The following is a 20,596-nucleotide window of genomic DNA, read 5'->3' as shown; positions in this document are numbered from 1 at the left end:
AAGGATTCCTGATGTAGCCATCTTTGTGGGGCCAATTATGTCCCCATAACGTAGGGTTTACCAGGACCAAACACTCTCACACACACACACACACCCTCGTATGCCTCCTTACCATCCTCTGTGTCCCAACAATGGCTGGATGGATCTCCATGTTTGATGTCCTGCCTTCTGGCCCTCCTGTAAGCAGTGAGCACAGATTCTGATTAATTCCGACTCCTTGAACAACCAAAACATTTAAAGAGCAAATACAGCTTGAGTTTCTAATATTTTTCTGTGTCCATTGATCGATATTCAAATGTAACTGCCACAGAGCTGCTGATGACTTCTACTCTGCACTCTGTGGAACTAGTCTAATCTCGATTGATTTTGCATATTTTACACACATCACCTGAGGTCAGTCTCGAGAGACTGATCTCCCTAGTAGAATATGTAGAAGCCGAAATTCAGTGGAAAATTCAGCGGGGTGGTCTACACTATTGTCAACCCAGAGCAGGGTCCCTTTTAGTGAAGGAGGCCATAGAGTGTGTTCCTCACGAGGCCGGGTTCTACAGCTGGTACTTCACAGTACCCAAAAAGGATGGGGGGGTTGTGTCCTATCATAGATCTCAGGGTATTGAATCATTCTCTGAGGAGATTCAGGTTAAAGATGCTAAATATCCCTATCATTGTGAGTAAAGTCATATCCGACTGGTTTGTCACAATATATCTCAAGGACGCGTACTTCCACATATCCATCCTTCCTTAACACATGAAGTTCCTGCGGTTAGCTTTTGGGGGAAAAGCAAACCAATACCGGGTTCTTCCGTTCGGCCTAGCGTTATCCCCTCGCACCTTCACAAAGTGTATGGATGCTGCTCTAGCTCCACTAAGGCTTCAGGGCATTAGAATACTCAATTATATGGGCCACTTTACCAGAGGTCTGTAGAGAGGGCATCATCTTTCGTGGTACAATGCCTGAAGATGATGGCTGAGTTTCTGATCATGAGATACTTCCTCACAGACCTCAGGGGCCATCATGATCTACATGAACAGACAATAAAACAGACAAGTCGGTGGTCTCCTATATAAAACGGCAAGGGAGACTGAGGTTGCGCCCTCTGTGCCGACTGGCACATACTGTATCTTGTTCTTCTGTGGTGCCATGACAAGTTGCTCTCAATCAGAGCAATGTACATTCCCGGGATGGGAAATTTGGGAGCAGACATCCTGTCGGGGCAGGGGCTGAGGCCCGGTGAATGGAGGCTCCACCCCGACACGGTGGAGCTAATTGTAAGTTCGGCCAAGTGTAAGTAGATTTGTTCGCCTCTCACGAGAACACGCATTTTCCCTCACACATCCAGCTCCTCTGGGACTGGATGCCATGGTGGAGGCATGGCCGAGGAGGCGCCTGTACGCATTTCCCCTGATCACTCTGCTCCCGGGAGTTCTAGAGAGGGTCCGTCGGGATGGGGTCAGTTTACTTCTGGTAGCCCCGTACTGGCCGGCCCGAGTCTGATTCTCAGACATCATAGTGCTCCTAGCAGGCCCCCATGGAAGATTGCCATCAGTAGGGACGTTCTCTCGCAGGTCGTCCAAGCCAGGGTTCGTGTGTAGGATCTGGCAGTGGTTCTTGAAGGGATATCCCTGGCACCCTTCGAACCCATTGACTAGGTGTCAGAGAAGTTTGTCTCTTTCAAAGTGGCCTTCCTGGTAGCCCTTACGTCCCTCAAAAAAGTGGGGGACCTGCAGGCTTTATCTGTTGCTCCCTCTTGCCTCGAGTTCGCTCCTGGGAGGGTAAAGGCCATTCTCCACCCTAGGCCGGTATATGTGTCTAATGTGCCATCTAATGTGGCACAGTCAATTATACTGCAGGCCTTTTATCCTCCACCACATGCATGTGTTTGCTGATCAGGAAAGTCTACACCTACTATGCTCTGTCCGGGCCTAGGAGGCCTACGTACGTAGGTCCTCAGGTTGGAGGAAGTCGGACCAGCTATTAGTGTGTTTTGGGTCACTTAAGAAGGGTTCCCCTGCCTCTAAGCAGACAATTATCAGCTGGTTTGTTCTGGCTAATTCTTCAGCGTACGAGGCACACAGTCTACCCTCACCTCTCCTGATAAGAGCCCACTTGAGTAGAGGAGTGGCTTCCTCCAAAGCCCTGCTATCAGGGGTTTCCCTTCAAGAGGTAGCCTATGTGATGCTGCTGGCTGGGCCTTCCCGCACACCTTCATCAGATATTGTAGCGTGGATGTTCTGTCCACGCCGGGTTCTCAAGTCCTCTCATCCTGAGCTGTGCCTGACAAGTTTCACACCAAGACAGTCACTAGTCAGTGTGGCGCTGTGGGTATTTCGCTCCCCAAAGTGTCGTCTTCAACGCAGCACGAGTCTCTGGTTACAACTGTAACCTTTGTTCTCTGAAAAGGGAATGAGACGCTGCATCCCTTTGCCACACCTCCTGAGTGGCTGAGAATGACTTGCTCTGACCTATTAGAACCTAAGACTGTTGTGTTCTGGCGTCCCTTTGTAGCTTCCGTGTACACCATCACATGTGACGTCAGGGCGCAACACCAATCGAGTTTGGACCAATCGAGATTGGACACGCTGGAGGCGTTCCCCAAAGTGCCGTCTTTGAAACAGCGTTTCGTTCCCTTCTCAGGGAACAAGGGTTACAGTCGTAACCCGATAAGTTTTTATTTTGTAACAAGTTCAGAAAATAACGTTGGAATAATGACACTAACATTTAGCCTGACAACATCTCATCTGACAGCAGATACTGAATCAGGACAATGCATTTTCCTCAGGCACCCTTTACTTAAACTGCGTCTAACAGAAGTGTCAACAGATTTCATGCGCATATTTCAAAATAAAAGTCTTGCATCAGAAAAAATATAGAATCATGTTTGTTTCTTAGACTACACACTCCGTGACACACTTTTGGGTCAACGACCCACCAGTTTAGAAACTCTGTTGTAAATAATATAACCAAGGCAACATCTGTGGTATTACTTTATCTGAAAAAAGTTAGCAGTGACAGTCAACAGAGAGCTTACATACTAGACCTGGAAAAGTCATGTAAATGTATCAATCATATTACTCTTTTGAAGTGTTTAAATTTTTCTTGTTATGCCAAGATAAAAATATTGTATCCAGTATAAATTGTGAGTGAAAAAAAATACCTTATCTAATAAATCACACATTTAAAGTGTCATGGGACCTTTGAAAATAGTGAGATTAGAAATAGTGAGTAGTGAGATCAGTTACCTCAATTCCCATGCAAGCATAACTGGCTAATTTTTGTTTAATCTTAAGTTTAGTCTTCAGAGCAAGAAAATAGACATTAAGTAGAAAATAGACCACTGTTATGTATTTTATTTTATTTCAAACACAAAATTAGTACTGCCACCATCTTTATGCAAACACCCTCAACTCTCTCCGTAATACAACAAACTTTGATGAAAGATATGAATCTTAATGAAGCCACAAAGTGTTTTTCAAAAAGAGACAACCTGACAGCCAAACAATCTCCAAAACAGAATAAAATTCCTCTCTCTGTTTGTCTCCCCCCCCCCTCCTCTCTCTCTCTCTCTCTCTCTCTCCCTCTCTGCAGGACTGACCTGGCCTCCTTGCGGCAGTGGCGGACCGGAGAGCTGGGGAGAGAAAGGGCAAGAAAACTTCTATGGCAGCTCACATACATCATCTCAACAACAAAGCAACTTTAATCAATTTGCCTGTCCAGTCCAGTCCCACTACACCCTATGGCACAGGAAAAATCAAATATTTATCATTTTCTTCTCTGTGCTGAACTCCAGGAAACAACTCACCCAGGAGAAGTAGGTCAGAAAGAGGGCACCATAAAGCCCTCTCTCTCTCTCTTAACTTTCTGCTATCCCAAACACCAGAGCACCAAACTGCACACGGTGCACATCTCAGGGATATCATAGGATACATGTGGCGTTGCATTTTTGTGTGTGCCGATAAGAATACCGTTAAACAGAAGTGCTGACTCCATGAATCAATATCAAGGGTTTGCATCGACTCTTCTTTGGGACAATGACTTTATCGGCTCATGTGCATGTGTGTTTGTGTGTTACCTCTTAGAGGCTGGAATGTATCTGGAGCACTGGATGCCGTCCCAAGCGCAGTAGGGGTCTCTAGCCAGGCAGCATTCTGCACAGCCCTGCCCATAAATATGGCACCTGTGCAGGGACACCTGCACTAACCCGTCGCTTCCTCCAACAAACAGCTGCTGCTGTACACACACACAGACACACACACAAAGTAATAAACCAGGTGCAATGACAAAAAAAGTGCTTACTGGAGCAATCTCTCTAATAGAGTTATCAGTAAATGTCATTCGTTTGCAGTATCTATTTTGGTCCAACAAACTCTAAAAAAGAAGCACGTGTACATGTGACGAAACTAACCCTAAACACAACAACAATAACCACAATAAAAGTAGTGGTGCTCTTGCTTTTCTCGCACAAGTCTGAAAACAAACAGGCAGTCAGAGTAGACCTTCCCATATAACACCCTTGTGAATGCAAATGCTGTTCATGATCTTTTTTGAAAGCATTTAATATTATCGGTACTATATTATCCTCATCTATATATATATATATATATATATATATATATATATATATATATATATATAAAAAGGACACAAAAATAAACAGTTACAAAAACAATTGGCCAAGTGTCCCACTGATGTAGCCATATGGTTCTATCTTTGTAAAGAGAAAGGATAAAAGCTTTTGGGTAAACTCTTAACCTAACCATGAGCTCCAAAAAATAATAAGATATAATTAGACAAATAGGAGTATAAAGGAAAAATGAAAGGAATGGCACAAGAACAGAAGACACAGACTTATCCGCAAGACTTTGATAAACCAGAACAAAACAATGGAGGTCCTAACAAATCTATTATGAGACAGAGGCTTGAGAACTTTGACTTGCAGTAGCTAAAATATGACAAATAGTCCTGTGGAACCTCTGATATTAAAACAGCTTACTAATGAATCCTGTCAGTCATTTCTTGATGAAAAAGTTGATTTATTTAATTTATGAATTATTTATTTTCTTCATTTATTCATTCCCAAGCTAAAGATTTAGTTTACTAGAACCAAGTTTAAACTTCTGTTCTTACCTGCTTTGAGGAGATTTCCATGTTGAGGATGGGTGAGGGACTCTGGGAGAAAAAATAAAGACATTACCAGGTGAACTTGTTTTGTTTGTTAATTTGTTGTTTTTCATTCATCTATAAATGCTTCATATTTGAATGGTTGTGACTTTTACCTTGAACACCTGAAGCTCCTCCAAGATGATCTGCTCTGTGGACCAGTTTTCTTGAGTGATGCTGACAACCTTCAAAACTGATCCCATATCTGTACAGACAAACATGCACACACTTGTCTCTTAAATAGATAAGCTCTACTGCCATCTGCTGGCTGATCGAAATAAAAGCTACTTTTATTTATTTACTTATTTTTTACTTTTGAAGCTCATGCAGGCAGGGCCAAGTGTTTAGTGCATTTCAAACATTTTCTGCATATTTAAACATTATAGGTATTTAGAACAAGCCTATGTTTGGCAAAATACTATCATTGTAGGCAGTTTATGAGGTCATTAAAACCTTTTAAAGTACCAAAATAAATAAAAAAAATATAATGTTTTCCCCTCCACAAAATACACCATCATATGTGGTTGTTACATATCATACCTGTGCCCAAGAACATAACAGCATACTGTCCGTCCTCAGCTGCCACACGGTCCACTACAATCCGAGTGAGCCGGAACTCTGTATTGATGCGAGTGAAAATTGGTCGGCCCGTCATTGGGTGCGCGGAGCGGTACATGAGCGGGTGCAATCGTATAAAACTGATGACTTCATCTGGAAAGTCTTTAGTCGTTTTTATATGAGGATCATATGTCCGACTGGGGCACTACGAAAGAAAATAAGATTTGTAGTTAAATGTTTAGAATATATAAGAGCATGAATTTCTGGAAGTTATTATAATCATGCACTCATATGAAGTGATGAAACTGCCTTTGGTATTGGAGTGTTTGTGTAACAGTGTTTTGAAATATGTAAGGTTTATTGTGTTATGTCTCCCTCTAGCGGTAAAGTATAACACTCCTGTGTCAAAAGTGTCCATGACTGAAAGGGGGTTTAAAAAAAAGAAAAGAAAAAAAGAGAGAATAAAATTGAAAGAGTGTTACTAACAGTTCCCGGTCGTGGGTAGGGTATTCTGCCTTCATATTCCACCCAGCGATGGTCTGGTCCCTCTTTATGAGCATACGGCCCATTAAACACCGCACGGATGTCTTCCATGTTATAGACACACACCGCCGATCCTTTAAAGATAGAACTGACCCCAAAAAAACAAGTTACAAAAACTAAAGAAGATGAATGCCATAAAAAATAATTTCACATTTTAAATGGCCAACTTTATACAAATCACCATACTTTTAACTGCCTTGTTAATCCATAAAATATATTTGAACTCATTTTATAGCACATCTGGATTTCAAGCTACAGTACCCAGACCAAAAGCAATGGAATATTAATACGCTCACTGTACAGTAGGAGCTGGTTCTCACCTGGTGGTGGTGAACACTCCGTACACCATTGGATTTCTCTCATCTCTGCTAGGGAGGAGAAAGATGTCCTCTGTAACACACACACACACACGAAAACACGATGAACATCTTTTTAAATGCCAAGAAGTATGATAAAACTGAAATATGTGTTTGTGAGAGGGAGTAGGAACAGAAAACACATCACTCACGGAGCTCATCAAAGTGTGTGTCCACTCCATCTGGTCCAGGAATGGAGCACACAAGTCTTGCTTTGAGGAATGTTGTCCACTTGTTGGTAAGACTTCTCAAACCCCCAACATCATTCTTCAAGCAAACACATGCATATAGGGTATTTAAATGTTGTTGTTATGAAAGCACATGTTTATAATTTAAATATTTAGTTTAGTTACAGTACAGGCTTTACAATAAAAAGGTAAAACCAGCATTTGCTTCTGATTAGAGCAGCTTATTTAATTAAGCATGCGACTACAAAACACCACAAACCCCTCAGGTACACACAGACTTAAGAGGCACACAAACACACACAAACAAAAGAGACAGACAAAGAAAGAGAGTTCAAGAAATGGAGAAGAGCGATTGAAGCGATTTTATAATGGGAATATAACGACCCTCTCCATGAATACTCCAAGAGCAGGTTTATGTCTTTAGATGCACAATAGAGCACCGAGAGGTCTTAGAACGAGAAGACATGCTGAGAACACTTAAATGAATCTCCTCATTATAGCCAGAAGGGTTTAATCAAAGGACTCCAATGATTTCACCTACACCCACTTAAAGCAGCAAACATATTCCTCCTCTGCCATTATCCCTGTTGAATAACACACACACTTGAGAAAAAGGGGGGCAAAGACCTAAAAGAGGTTTAAGAGTGGCGTTTTCCAAATTCTTTAATCTTCAAAGATGCCCTCTCTAGTGTTGGGCCAGTTATCCAGTGAGGAATCTGGCCTCGGATAGCTTTACAGCTCACTCCTAAAGCTATAAAAACCCGCCCGCTTCGAAACAAGAATTTTGCAATAGAGCTTGGAATTTTTATAGCATACAGCCCGGGAGGATGAGTCTACAGCATTAAGGAAACTTGCTTTAAATCATTGACTTTTTATACTTACAGGTTGACAGCTGACTTGCACGGACAATTGCTTAAAATCACTGCACAGCTCTCTATAATATTTGATTTTTATTGGTCAATTGAAGCACTGTGCATTAAAACAGTTTTCAACATACAGACAAAGAAGTATTGGAAAATTTTCATCAAGGCTGCATTGATTTGACCAAAATAACCTAAAAACAGTAATATATACATTTTTTGTATATATATATACTAATATAATATTATATTATATAATAATATTAGATTATATAATAATACCGTAATTACATTAATATGTCATTAAATTAAACATTAAATGTCTGGGTATATATAAAGTACCCAGACCAAAAGCAATATTTCATTGTTTTTGGTCGAGGTACTGTAGCATGACATCCATTCTGAAACTTGAACTTTCAGAAGAAAAAAACGTACTTATCCCAAGCTTTTGAATAATAGCGTCCATGTATCAGTTCTGGTTTCATGCCTGTTGTATCACTCTCTGTGGTCTCTATCTTCTCTCATATAATTCAATAATTTTAGCTCAAAATAATATTTCTATTTATTTTGGTAAGCATGTATTCTATTTTTAGTCTATTTTACAGTAATATTTTTTGATAATGATCAACTGACTATACATTATTCTCTTAATAAATTAAATAGAAAACAGAATAAGAGAAATTATAGTTGTTTTTACCACGTTGTTGTTTAAAACACGTTTATCTAACATTGTCCTTGCATGGGTACATGAGAGTAATTAAGCTCAAAACAATGAAATTAAATTAAACTTTGTTCAGGATTTGTCACCCAGGATCACAAACTGCAAAATTACTTCCATATTCTGTATTATTTGATGACGACCTTGTGGAAGAGACCCTTGTGAAGGGATTCAATTTCTCACTTTCTTTAGAAATGACCTTGGCAATGGAGTCCACTTCCCACAGTGCCATTTCAAGGAAGTAAAAATGACGAATTTGTGGTCAGTGTGATGTTTGAGTTGTTCCCCATCGTTTATTTCAGTTAAAATCAAATCTAACTTTGACTTCTTTATGGATGGCATTAGTGTAATGCCCCCAGCCTTCGTAGTGAACTGGTGTTAAGGGATGGGTGGAACACAATGGAGTCACTTAGCACACTTATTTCCCTACACAAGAGACTTTCACTGTCATCATGAACAACGACTTAGGCAGCAATTACATGACCAGACCTCTGCTATGATTTACCCCGCCTGACAACAGTGGTTTGGTCTGCTTTCAGCAGATCACATCAAGGGGAACGTACCAGGAAGCCTCCCCTCCCAGGGGAAGCACATTTAATCTTATGTGCTGTGGAAGGATCAGAGAGATGAGGTGAGTTTGTCTCTGATCAGGCAGCGTGAGGACAGAACTTACCCGGCAGATCCGGGCGACGCGAGACAGCACGCTCTTGTCTGCAGTGCTCCCATCACGGGATGCCTCACGGAAAAAGAAGTAAATCTTGTCATCGTCAGGGTTGTAGGTGTCCGCGATGGGATGGGCGGAAATAAACTTGCCCTCTGTGGAAAGAGAGAGAAAAGCTGGTCAGCTTTAATTGATATATGTGATACTAATCCAACAATCCCTTTATAAGACTTCTAAGAAAGTGTGGAAGCCTATTAAAACAGCAAAGACCCTGTTTGTTATCCATTGTTTGTGTGTGTGAGAGAGAATAAAGACAAAACTGTATCCTACTGTGTAGTGTAAATGCTAGGCATTTCCTTTTGTCCTCACAACAGACTGTTAATGAGTGTTTAGGATTGGAAAACAGACTGTGTGGGTTTAAAACTCCATTAAATTGCATCAGTCACTAGAAGAGCTCTAAAATTTAGAAGGAAAATCAAAGGTGGAAGAAAGACAGTCATTAACTCGATGACTAGACAAAGACTGTATTATATTGGACTCTCTGCAAATGGCCATGTCCACACTAATAATTTTTCTCTCCGGTTTGGCCTTCCGTTCACACTGAGATGGCATTTTAAGTCAACAAAAACTAAGCTTTTGGAATACGCTCTCCAAAGCGGATACATTTGAAAATGCCGTTTTCGCGTTGTAGTGTGGACTGTGAAGCTGGAGGTATTTGAAAACGATGACGTAAATTTAGTCATGTGATCCATGTTGTACCAACAGATATTCATGTTTACCGGTATTGTGCCTGTTGTGTGCCATTCACTTTTACACTGTTGCTAAAATATGTTACTTTGCACACTCTTCATATCACAGTACTGCAAAGATGACAGAAAATGTTCTCACGTGCTGTCCTGCGGCATACAGGAGAGCAGTTGCGTTTTAGACCAAACATATGGTGACTGAGTGCGACCTGGACGCATCAGTGAACGGTGAGATATTTTGCTAAATAAAATGATCCTGTTAGAAGAATTGCGCTATAATTGTATTATTTATTTTTCCATCTGTATCATCTCAGTGAGCTTTTGTGAGGTTTCACCCATGCGCAGTAAGGTGAATTTAGAAGTTTCTCATCCACACTGAAACGTCGGAAAACGCTAGTGTGGACGGAGAGCGTTTTTAAACGAAAACGCCGTTTTCAAATGTATCTGGATTAATGTAGACATAGCCTAAGACTCAGAGAGGAGTGAAGAGGAAAGTGCCAGCAGCTGGTAACTCAGAGTAATTTAGAGTATGTCTAAAGGATTGGAGCATTATAACTCTCCAAGCAGCAAGATATACAGTACAGTACTGTATCACATTTAGTTTTTAGTAATTTTTCCAATATATTTAAGAGGTGGAAGTCTAAAAATTACATTTCTAAGCTATTTGACACTTTTATGGGTATATCTAAAAGCCTGAAGTTGAGTAATTAACACCACGTGCACTTTTGTACACACTGGCAACTCAGATCTGACCATCCATTTCATTCCTTTCAGTTGAGTGATTTAACACATCGACTCATGCAAGTTATATATCATAGACACACAAAAAACATACATTAAATGTGGCAGCTTAGTGCAGTAATAACTTGTTTTTTCAGACTGTGAGAATAAATTAGTTTGTAGTATCAGTAGGCCTTTGCTATTTTTTTGTGGTTTTGCCCATTCTCTGACTTATGTTTGGATATGTGTTAGCTTGAGTGTGGGCTTGTGTGTTAAGCCAAAATTATGTTTTTTATATACACCATTTAGGCTTTAGGTTAATACAATTGTTATTGTTGTTTTTTTACAGAAATTAATACTTTTATTCAGCAAGGACAAACTAAATTGATCAAAAGTGACAATAAAGAAATTAAAAATATTACAAAAGATTTATTTTTCAAATAAATTCTGTTCTTTTGAGCTTTCTATTCATCAAAAAATCCTGAGAACATTATCCACCAAATTATTAGAGAGCAACTGTTTTCATTGATAAGAATAAAAAAATATTAATTGGGCAGAAAATCAGCATATTATATTGATTTCTGAAGGATCATGTGACCCTGAAGACTGCAGTAATGAATGCTGAACATCCAGCTTCACCATCACATGAATACATTACATATCCACATACTGTATATCCAAGTACAAACTGTAATTTTAAACTGTTAGAATATTTCACAATATTAAAGTTTACTGTGTTTTTATCAAATAAATACAGACTCTTGGTGAGACTTCTTTCACAAACATGTTAAAAATCGTCCTACTCCAAACTGTTGAATGGTAGTATGTATAAAACTACATTCAGGCTAACTTTTAATACAGTAACTATCTCTAAAATGCAACCAGTAAACAACTTCATTAGTCAACCTAGCCCAAAAAATATTATTAAGATCATGCACATTAGCATAAGAAAGCCCACATTTACAGATCAATGCCTATTTAGTATTCTGCAACATTAAAAGGTAAACCTAAAAATTCTGTAAGATGTGCCTGTATGTTATTCACTGAGTGTAAACTGGACTGGTGGGGAAAGCTGACCGTTGATCCAGTAGTCCTCAGAGATGTCTGTGCGAATGTACTGCTGGTCTGGGGGCGGGCCAAGAGAGCGGCTAAACGTGTTGTCCTTGCCCAGGAAATCAGACGCTGTGCCAGCATAGAGATACTGATCTGAAAACAAAGAAAGGGAGCATCTCAGCATAAACATCGGCGGTCAGTCAGGCTGCATGCACGGTTACAACAGCTGACCATCATCAAGCCCTGAGATCTGAAGTTCTTGTACAAATTACCATCTCCGCAGAATCCATGGCAACCAAGAGGCCTTTATGGGTTATGTTTTTAGAATCACTCAGTGATTTCTATCATCATCATTATCATTTGGTGTTTGGGCCTCCACCCTACTTCTTTCTATGCATGTGGTTTAGAGCATAGAATGTGCTCTGTGTTCTCCCAGATTATGATTATGCCTGTCAGTGTAAATAAACAAACTCAACCACACTGACTTCACCCAAAAGTGAAAATTCTCATTTGCATTAATTACTATTTGATTAATACAATTACTATTTGATTTTTCTTAAATGTTCTATTTCTGGATGAATTTTATGATTTTTTTGGCTTTTCGGAGCATGTCACAATTTGGTTTTGTACTCATCATTTTCACTTTTGAGTAAACTATTAATTTAAAACTTTCCAAATTCAGGCCTTCTCAGGAAGGAAGGTTGTGTGATGACTAATGGCTGTAATTAATCAAACTTTGCTCCGCTGGAAAAATTCAGGCTTCAGTACAACTCACAAAAATGGAACACAAGACAAAAACGGACATTTTGGAAAGTTTACGGCTGGTACTCTTGACAGGGTGTGACATTTCTCCACAGTACTTCACTGGAAACATAAGGGTCGGTTTAACTTGAAGAAAAAAAATGTCTGACAGACAGAACAGACGAACCAGATTTTTCTTGGGTGAAAGCCGATCACGTGTAAAGAGTAAAATGCTCTTTACATCAGGTTTGTGTTTAAGAGAAGGAAGATCTGATTCAGTCGCACCTGTGAGTACTGAAGCAAAAGGCTGGTGTGGATCAAAAGGACATTTCATTCGGCCAGATTCCACAGTGTCGCTGTGGAGGTGCAGCCAGCTGTCCTGTGATCATAGTACACAAAACACACATTATTATTAGATACCATACAGGAGAAATATAAAAATTTAATAAATTTAAAACTCTTTCAAGAATACTAGTCGATTAAAGAGATAATCTGAGCAAACTCAATATACTCTGTGTGGAAGTAGTCAGTAATTTAATTTCTTGCCTCTTTGTGACCTTTGACCTCTAAGAAAGCACAGGTGGGGTGGAAGGCTCCAGTGCCACAGGCATAGACATGGGTTCGGTTATAGCTGTGCAAAACTCTTATGAAATTAGCACATTCGGTCTGAGGTAGAAAGAGAAATAAAGAAATTATGAGCATGCATGTGCAGTGTCCTCAAAAAGTATTTGGATATTTAAATCACACATAAAAATGTATTAATGTCATTGCAATAAATAGCAACATGTCTACTTAAGTGGTCTTTATTAAGAAAGATATCACAAGCATAATTTTTCAAGTAAAAATTTTGACAAAATGTTTGGTTTTAAATGATAAAACAAACCATATCAATCAATATTATTAATGTCTAAAAATATGTTTCAATGTTTCTGATTCAAATAACAATAACATTCATACACTGTAAGTTTAAATATCTAAGTGCAAGTAAGCAAGTATCTAAATACTAATATATATATATATATATATATATATATATATATATATATATATATATATATATATATATATACAGTATACAAATTATTTGGTTAATAGAAAGTTCAAAAGAACAGCATTTTTTTTTATATAAATATTTTGTAACATTGTGAAAGTTTAAATGTCACATTGGATCAGTTTAATGTATCCTTGCTTAATAAAAGTATTATTTTCTTCCTTTAAAAAATCATTAAAAAACTTTAGTGGAAGCCTGATGCAAAACAGTTTACCGCTCTCTTTTACAAGACAGGTTTGAGTTAGAGAAGACGGTCTGTGTATAGAAATGTTCATTTAGCAGACATATATTCTGACTGATACTTACAAGAGGGTTTTTGCCAGCAAGAATACACATATCCACCCTGTCTCTTGGAGCTGGCCAACTCAACTGCAAGTGACAAACACACACACATGTTGGGTCCAAGCATTTCCATTGAAATAATGTTCCCTTTCGAAAGCTACAATCGATGCTGCGCTGCTTAGCGCATTGGGAACGTCTTTAATCGTGACCTGCTGTGAATATAGTGTGTAAACACGTCGATGAAATCGACCGGAAGTAATATACAGATGGTACTCAACCAGAATGAGACTTTTACCGCCGCCGTTCCCGCGGCGGTAAAATTGCGGGGGTGCATTTGCTGGCTTTGACCGCTAAGAGGCGCTACAATCGCAGACTTTGAAAAGTGTCAGTTTATTCTCTCTATTGCGTAATCTGCCGCCGCGCCGCGGCTCATTGAGAAGGATTTAAATGTGGTAAAACAGATCAATTCAAGTTAAACATGTAGTTAAATGAATTCATATAATCACAAGACTGAAATTAAATGTAGGCCTAATACATTTAATAAATAATGAAAACATTTAAACACAAAACATTGCAATAGAAAAATATTAGGCTACATCAATGAGGCTTTGCAAGAGCAACGTCTCATCAGCGGACCGACGGTAGTGCAGTGGAGAACGCACCAGCACGAGCATCACAGGGCTTCAAGCGATGCGAGATCGAATCTCACTAGCTTTGGCTGACAGCTTTAAATGTTTTACCATTCTTGATGCTTAGATAGGTAACTGTTTATTTGAAGTCAAGCGTTTTGTTTAATTATCAATGGCACATTACAACATAAATTTGCTACTTTCCAGTAGAGCCGCTGCACAGACGACAAAACTGATGAAGGAAAGATTATCAGCCGATCGCGTCAGAAAATGAAAATGGAAGCTATCTTTAATCTGCTAAATTATTGTTTTGTGAATCATCCACGAAATTGAGATGACTGACAATTGATACCCGTCATAGCAAAGGAAGAAATTTTTAAAAACAGATCCTGGACATTTCAAGGTTTAAATAAAGTGTCAGGGCAGTTTATTTATTTAAAACAGGGTTGCATCGAGTTAGAGTTTATTAAGTAAGAAACAGAATCTTATTCTTGCAACATTTTAAATCTGTATTGCCAAAGAAATTGCAGCTAAATAAACAATTAAAACAGTAGGCTATAGTCTACAAAACGAAAATAGTTCAAAGCAACATAAATTAAGATTTTCTTTGCTTCTCTCTCGCGCTGGATCTCTTTTATTTTAGTTTATTTAGTCTCCCTGCACTGCGCGCGCCGGGTCTCTCTCGAAATTAAACAAGATTTCAGGGTAAAACCCCATTATACAGCTGATAATACTGATGTCGCTGTGTGTCATCCAGACAAATCACGAAAAAAAAACTGTAACAAATGATTGAGTCTTGCTTCAAAGAAACAGAATGCCAGGTTGAATTCACCGTACAATAAAACGAGGTGGATCGCGAATAAAACGCTCTGCATCTGCTGCTCACTTGCATTCGTTTAGTTGGCAAGAACGCGTTTCGTCGATAGTTCATGTTTAGATAATGCCAGATTATTGACAAACACACTACTCAAACGTGTTAAAATTCTACAAAACCAGTTGAAACAAATGGATTGAACACTTCAACTGAAAGTGTGTGTGAAACCCCTTTAAATACAATAGCCTACATAAAACTACAATATTTATAATTTAAGGGCCTACATTTGGACACATCGAGAGATTTATCTTTAAAAGTATGTTGCCTTTGCCTGGTCATCAGTCTCACTCTACATATGAAAGACGGAACATTAACACCTCCTGAACCCCCAACCCCCCACAGGCGATCTGAGTCTGAGACCGACTCAAAACACAGAGAAGTCGCAATTCACACTTAATTCTAGACATAGCATTAGGCTAGTAAAGTGTTGATAATTAAATAATTTAATTATTTAGGCTACATGTAGGCTAATAGGCTAATATTTCTGTCATAAAATTTTATTAATAAACATTTAATTATTTCAATAATTGAAGAAATAAAACGCTACCTCGGTTTGGGCAGCTTTTTCCAAGCAAGCCTAAATACAAACGCATGTTCATTTGTTGTCATGAATACAATGTTCAACTCAATGTTAAATTCCACGGGGATCTTTGGATCCTTACAACCAGGGTGCGCGATTTGTGAATTATCTATTATTATTTTTTTTATAGCCTATAAATCTCGAACCACAGTGCTTTGTGCTGCTGCTAAACTAAATAACATTTATAGTAATATTTATGAACTTAAATGAAACAATATCGCAACATTTCGACAAATAAATTATCTGATCTATTTTTACAATTTAATTCAGGGCGATTTAGCCTAGAGACTACATTTAATTATAGCGAGATTTTCACCCTTGTCCGTTCATCATTGGGAAGCGCTCACAGCTTTTGAGTAGATCTGCACCTCTCGGTTTCATACGGATTACCTAATCAGATAACATTTATTAAATATTTAGACATTTAAAAGCTTTAGACATAGCCGATTTCTTATCGTGACTGAGCGGAGGAAAGTGGCTTTCGGTTCATTTTTGTGACGCGCAGTTCCCGGAGACATGCAGAGACGACAGATAAACTTTTGAATAAAAGTTTGAATATGAATACAAGTTTACAGTTTTGACCGATGTAGGCTATAGGCTACTCTACTCTGATCTGTATGACTAAAAAACCACGGAGTAGCCTAAAGGGCCTAAGTTATTTTAGCTGTCTGTTATGAGAAAAATAAATCCAAATGAACGCGCAGCCGCGTCTGCCGAACACTAATTCAACATGCCAGAATAAAACCCGACTTTAGAACAATGGATAGCGCCACTCGGTGTGGTGTGCCAAAATACTTAATTAAAAACTTCAATATTTCATTCAAAATAATCTCAAAACGCTTTGTGACATTTTGAAAGCCGTGCATGCATTAAGGCACTGGAACCATGAACTAAAACTGGTTCTGATTTTATTGTTTGTCGTTTAAACGTGCCTGTTGCATATCTTTATTTTATATATTTGAAATGGTCTATTGGTGAAGTAATTTATAGCATTGGTTACTGTGGAGGGAGGGGGGATTAAAATAATTCAGCAGAAGCAGGGATGTTTAGACCAGAAGGAAATCCCCGTCCCCCCTGGCAAATCGCACCTTATTAAAACCATGTTTTACAAACTCTATATGAACAAAAAAAAAGGCTATCCTGTATAAAAAAATGTTTTGTTTGTTTGATTGTCTGCATTAATAATAGGCTATGACATGCATTAATAGGCTAATATAAAATGTACAATAATCTTTGTTTGTACGGGATTCGAACCCGTGTCATCCATATGACCGATACGTAAGTTCTGCCACTCGGCCATGAATATACTCATTTAAAAATGCCCGGTTTATCCAATCTCTTCCAGAAAAGCGCTCATCATTCGTCTCATTCCTCAGTTGAGTAGTAAACAAATAATCAGCTTCTTTGCACCTAATTTATTTTTGTTCGTTATTTTTGTTATTATTATTATTTTATCACGCTGCTCCCAACGGGCAATAGGCTTATGTCGCCCACCGACGTCTAGGTTACAATATGAAATAAAGGCTATATTGTTCTCGTCTCTATTTTAAAATTATGATTCTATTTTTCTGTCCTAAACAATGTTCTATAGTAGCCTATTTCATCTGTTAATTGACATTAACCCCGCTTACATTTCAAAATACGGCAATAGCGGCTGTTTTGCACAATGTCCCTCTGGCGGTCATTTCGCGAATGACTTTGAAATGCGACTGGATTATTTTTACCGCGGTAGTTTCGCCGCGGTGCCTGTCGCGGCGGTAATAGGCATTCTGGTTGAGTACTATCTGTAGCCTCGGTCGGTGACGTCAACGGCGCGCACCCGCGACGCGAGGCTATAATTAGATGAGCCGCAGGTGCATCGTCAGGGTCTTTTGTCTTCAGAGATCTCTCTGTGTTTGGTGTGCAAGCATTTATCTCCTCTCTATCTACTACAGATCTTTGTTAGGAGTTATTTAGTTTATCACTGACAGTGTGCAGATTTTCTCTTTCTCATCTCTCTACGATCTAAAAAGGAGAAAGAGAAATGTGTCGACGGAGTAAGCGCTGTGTCCCTCCATGTTCTCGTCCTATGTCAGAACTGGATACACAAGCTTACTGCTTTGTTTGTTTGGAAAAGAGCATGCTGCCCTTGCGTTTGAGCATGGTGAATTCGAGCACAGTGGAATGTTCACAGTTAAAGTGCTTCGCGTTCGCTTTGCTTATTTCAAAGGGGTGGCACCCACAATGCGATTGTGGGACTCGCGTGTCGATCTAGCTGAGAAGCGAGAGACGGGTGCGTCCTTTTCGCTCGCTCTCTCTCCAGATCGCGATGTCCTTTTGCCTGACTACCGAAGCGTGCCTCGGCGCTTCTTCGGCTCGGGCAGAGGACATTTAATCTCGTGAGTTTGCCGCCTACGAGCGTTCCTCCCGTGATAATAAAGGAGAACTGCTCGGGGCGATCGTTCGTGCAGTGGCCAGACTACACTGATCACAACAAAAAGACACTCAAAGATTATAAATAAAGATGTAAATATAATATATATATTTATACATGACGTGTCTTTGTGCCCTCGACGTCGACCAATTCGACTATCGCAGGTGCAAAGGCACGCGATTATATGATGCTGTCTCAGATTGGAGAGACGCGCGCGAGCTTTCTCTCCCCTGGGATCGTATTATCACATGCATTTTCAGCGGGTCAGGCTGGTACCGCGCTGTACACTACAGGCATACCAGGCTGATCTTATGAAAGATTTAAATACAGCCTGTCATCCAGACCGTGTCTGATTGATATTTGGCTGTATTTATTGCTGATGAATTGAATGATGATGAGAAATCAGATATTCAATGCAATATATCAAATGCTTGTAATAATTTATTGTCTGGCTGTTCTTTGGCCACATTTAATTCTGAGGGATTAAATATTGTAAAAGCCATCTAAAAAAATATATATATTATGATGGACTTTGAGAGTACCGACTCCGAGCACTTCTCTCGTTATGATAAAGCGTGTGAGAGGTTACTCGAGTTGGTGACTCGTGCAGTGGCCAGATTACAGCTAGACTGTCCTCCTTGAGGATCTCCATGACGTTAACTCGTGCATGGGGAAAACCTTATTCTTTGTGCCCTTGACGTCAATTTATTAGACTATCATGGGGGCATGTGCATACGATGATGCGCCAGTCCGAAGAGACGCTCGCTGGCTATCTCTTCTCTGTGGCTCATCGTCATTTAAGGAGTCAGCACTCCCCACCAAGCCGTGTATAATGTCATCCACGCTGGTGGGGGTCAGACTGGTGCTGCTCTGCACACTATGGCAGTGTTGCAGACGTACCAGGCTGATCTGATTTAAAAAAAAGAGGGCTCAAAAGCAGAGTGTGGCGAGTTGCGTTCCCCCTCGTAATGACTGGGGACCGGTTTGTCGCGCTCAGCAGCCTCATAATATACCAGAGACAGAAATCCTGAGTTTTTTGTCCCAGGTCTGTGGGGGTGTGCCCCTCCGGGATAGGGCATGTAAAATACATCAATCAGCTCCTACCTGACACCCTCACGAAACCACTGTTACATCCCTGCCACCTTTGGTGATTCAGGGGGTAGCGGTGTCCAGCGAAATGTTGAAGGTTCTGTTGTTTCCTGTTATCGCCCAGGACACAGAACATTTAACATTCCCCCAATTCGAAGTATTAAATTTGGTACCCTTTAAGAGACTTTGGCAGTGTGAAAGCTACTGCCGAGTATCTCTTTTTGTGTCCTAAAGACAGTAAAAGGAATATGTTGCCCTCCTCGTTTTAACGGTGTGTTCCCACTACCATAAAACAGAAGTAGGCGCATCTGCTGTCACAAGAAAGAAATGGGGGACTGCGTCTGTTTTTAGATCTTTGAGGCTTGAACCGTTCCGTCAGAACGCTCAAGTTCAAGATGCTAACTATCAAGTAGATCGTGTTGCAAATTCAACATCATGATTGGATCTTCACGGTCGATCTTAAAGACGCATATTTTCACATAGAAATATTGCCACAACACAGGAAGTTCCCGAGGTTTGCTTTTGGGGGCGAAGCCTACCAATATCGGGTTCTTCCATTCGACCTAGCCATGTTACATAGACGATTGACTGATACTGGCACAGTCTCAGGAGCTTGCGCTTTCGACATCAATATCGATCCACGCTTCTCTCTATGGGGTTGAGTTGCAACGCTAAGAAGAGCGTTCACTCTCCAACGTGCTTGGGGTTTAAATGGGACTCTGTCACCATCGGGGGCACAACTGTCCCCCGCTTGTCAAGACCATTTTTTAACACCCTAAAAGCAACATCTGGCTAGGTCAGGATAGGTCTCATGGCAGCTGCGTCCACAGGGATCCCTCTGGGCCTTTTGCACATGAGACCACTTCATTTGTGGCTCAAATTCCCCAAGGGCAAATAGAGGCAAGAGCACGCATTGGGTGCTTTGTGTCCTTTCTAAAAATCCATGTTTATGGTAAGTCACGCGCTGAACGCTTCGTGTACTTTCTAAAATCCATGTTTATGGTAAGGGTTACGCGCTGTAGCTTCGTTCCCTTTCTACGTGGTTCAGACCCCGGTTCCTCACCTTGGGTCCCACTCTTGGTGCGTCTTCTCGTCGCATAATGCTAACGACAGACGCCTGCCTGTCGGGCTGGGTAGCGGTCTTAAGTGATCGTCCAGCCCAAGGGTTTGGGGAGGCATCATCTTGACTAGCAAATCAATTGCCTCAAGTTGATGAAATATGTATTTCTGGCCCTGAAATACTTTCTCCCTCAGTTGAGAGGCTGTCATGTCCTAGGCTGTCATGTCCTAGTGCTAGAGCAGCAGCCTCTTACTTAAAATCACCAGGGAGGTCTACACTCACGCAATCTGTACAGAATAGTGAGGCAGATTTTCTC

The 20,596-nt window shown here is 40.1% G+C and overlaps 1 protein-coding gene across 1 annotated transcript in view; it reads right to left on the bottom strand.

The window, feature by feature from the left end:
* sema3d (sema domain, immunoglobulin domain (Ig), short basic domain, secreted, (semaphorin) 3D) overlaps nucleotides 1-20,596 on the bottom strand; it is a 50,466-nt gene that overhangs the window by 8,733 nt on the left and 21,137 nt on the right. The window contains exons 4-16 of the mRNA XM_079620006.1: nucleotides 13,660-13,722; nucleotides 12,849-12,968; nucleotides 12,588-12,681; nucleotides 11,586-11,714; nucleotides 9,055-9,197; nucleotides 6,768-6,882; nucleotides 6,580-6,649; nucleotides 6,203-6,347; nucleotides 5,699-5,921; nucleotides 5,275-5,363; nucleotides 5,126-5,167; nucleotides 4,071-4,228; nucleotides 113-177 (exon numbers count right to left, since the gene is read on the bottom strand). Of these exons, the coding sequence (XP_079476132.1) occupies nucleotides 113-177; nucleotides 4,071-4,228; nucleotides 5,126-5,167; nucleotides 5,275-5,363; nucleotides 5,699-5,921; nucleotides 6,203-6,347; nucleotides 6,580-6,649; nucleotides 6,768-6,882; nucleotides 9,055-9,197; nucleotides 11,586-11,714; nucleotides 12,588-12,681; nucleotides 12,849-12,968; nucleotides 13,660-13,722 (1,456 nt within the window). The remainder of the gene's footprint in view (nucleotides 1-112; nucleotides 178-4,070; nucleotides 4,229-5,125; nucleotides 5,168-5,274; nucleotides 5,364-5,698; nucleotides 5,922-6,202; nucleotides 6,348-6,579; nucleotides 6,650-6,767; nucleotides 6,883-9,054; nucleotides 9,198-11,585; nucleotides 11,715-12,587; nucleotides 12,682-12,848; nucleotides 12,969-13,659; nucleotides 13,723-20,596) is intronic.

The sequence above is a fragment of the Phoxinus phoxinus genome (genome assembly GCF_949152265.1).
Source record: "Phoxinus phoxinus genome assembly, chromosome: 8".
NCBI classification, from domain to species: Eukaryota; Metazoa; Chordata; class Actinopteri; order Cypriniformes; family Leuciscidae; genus Phoxinus; species Phoxinus phoxinus.
The sequence above is the reverse complement of the archived record's forward strand: the minus strand, read 5'-3'. Positions and strand labels throughout refer to the sequence as shown.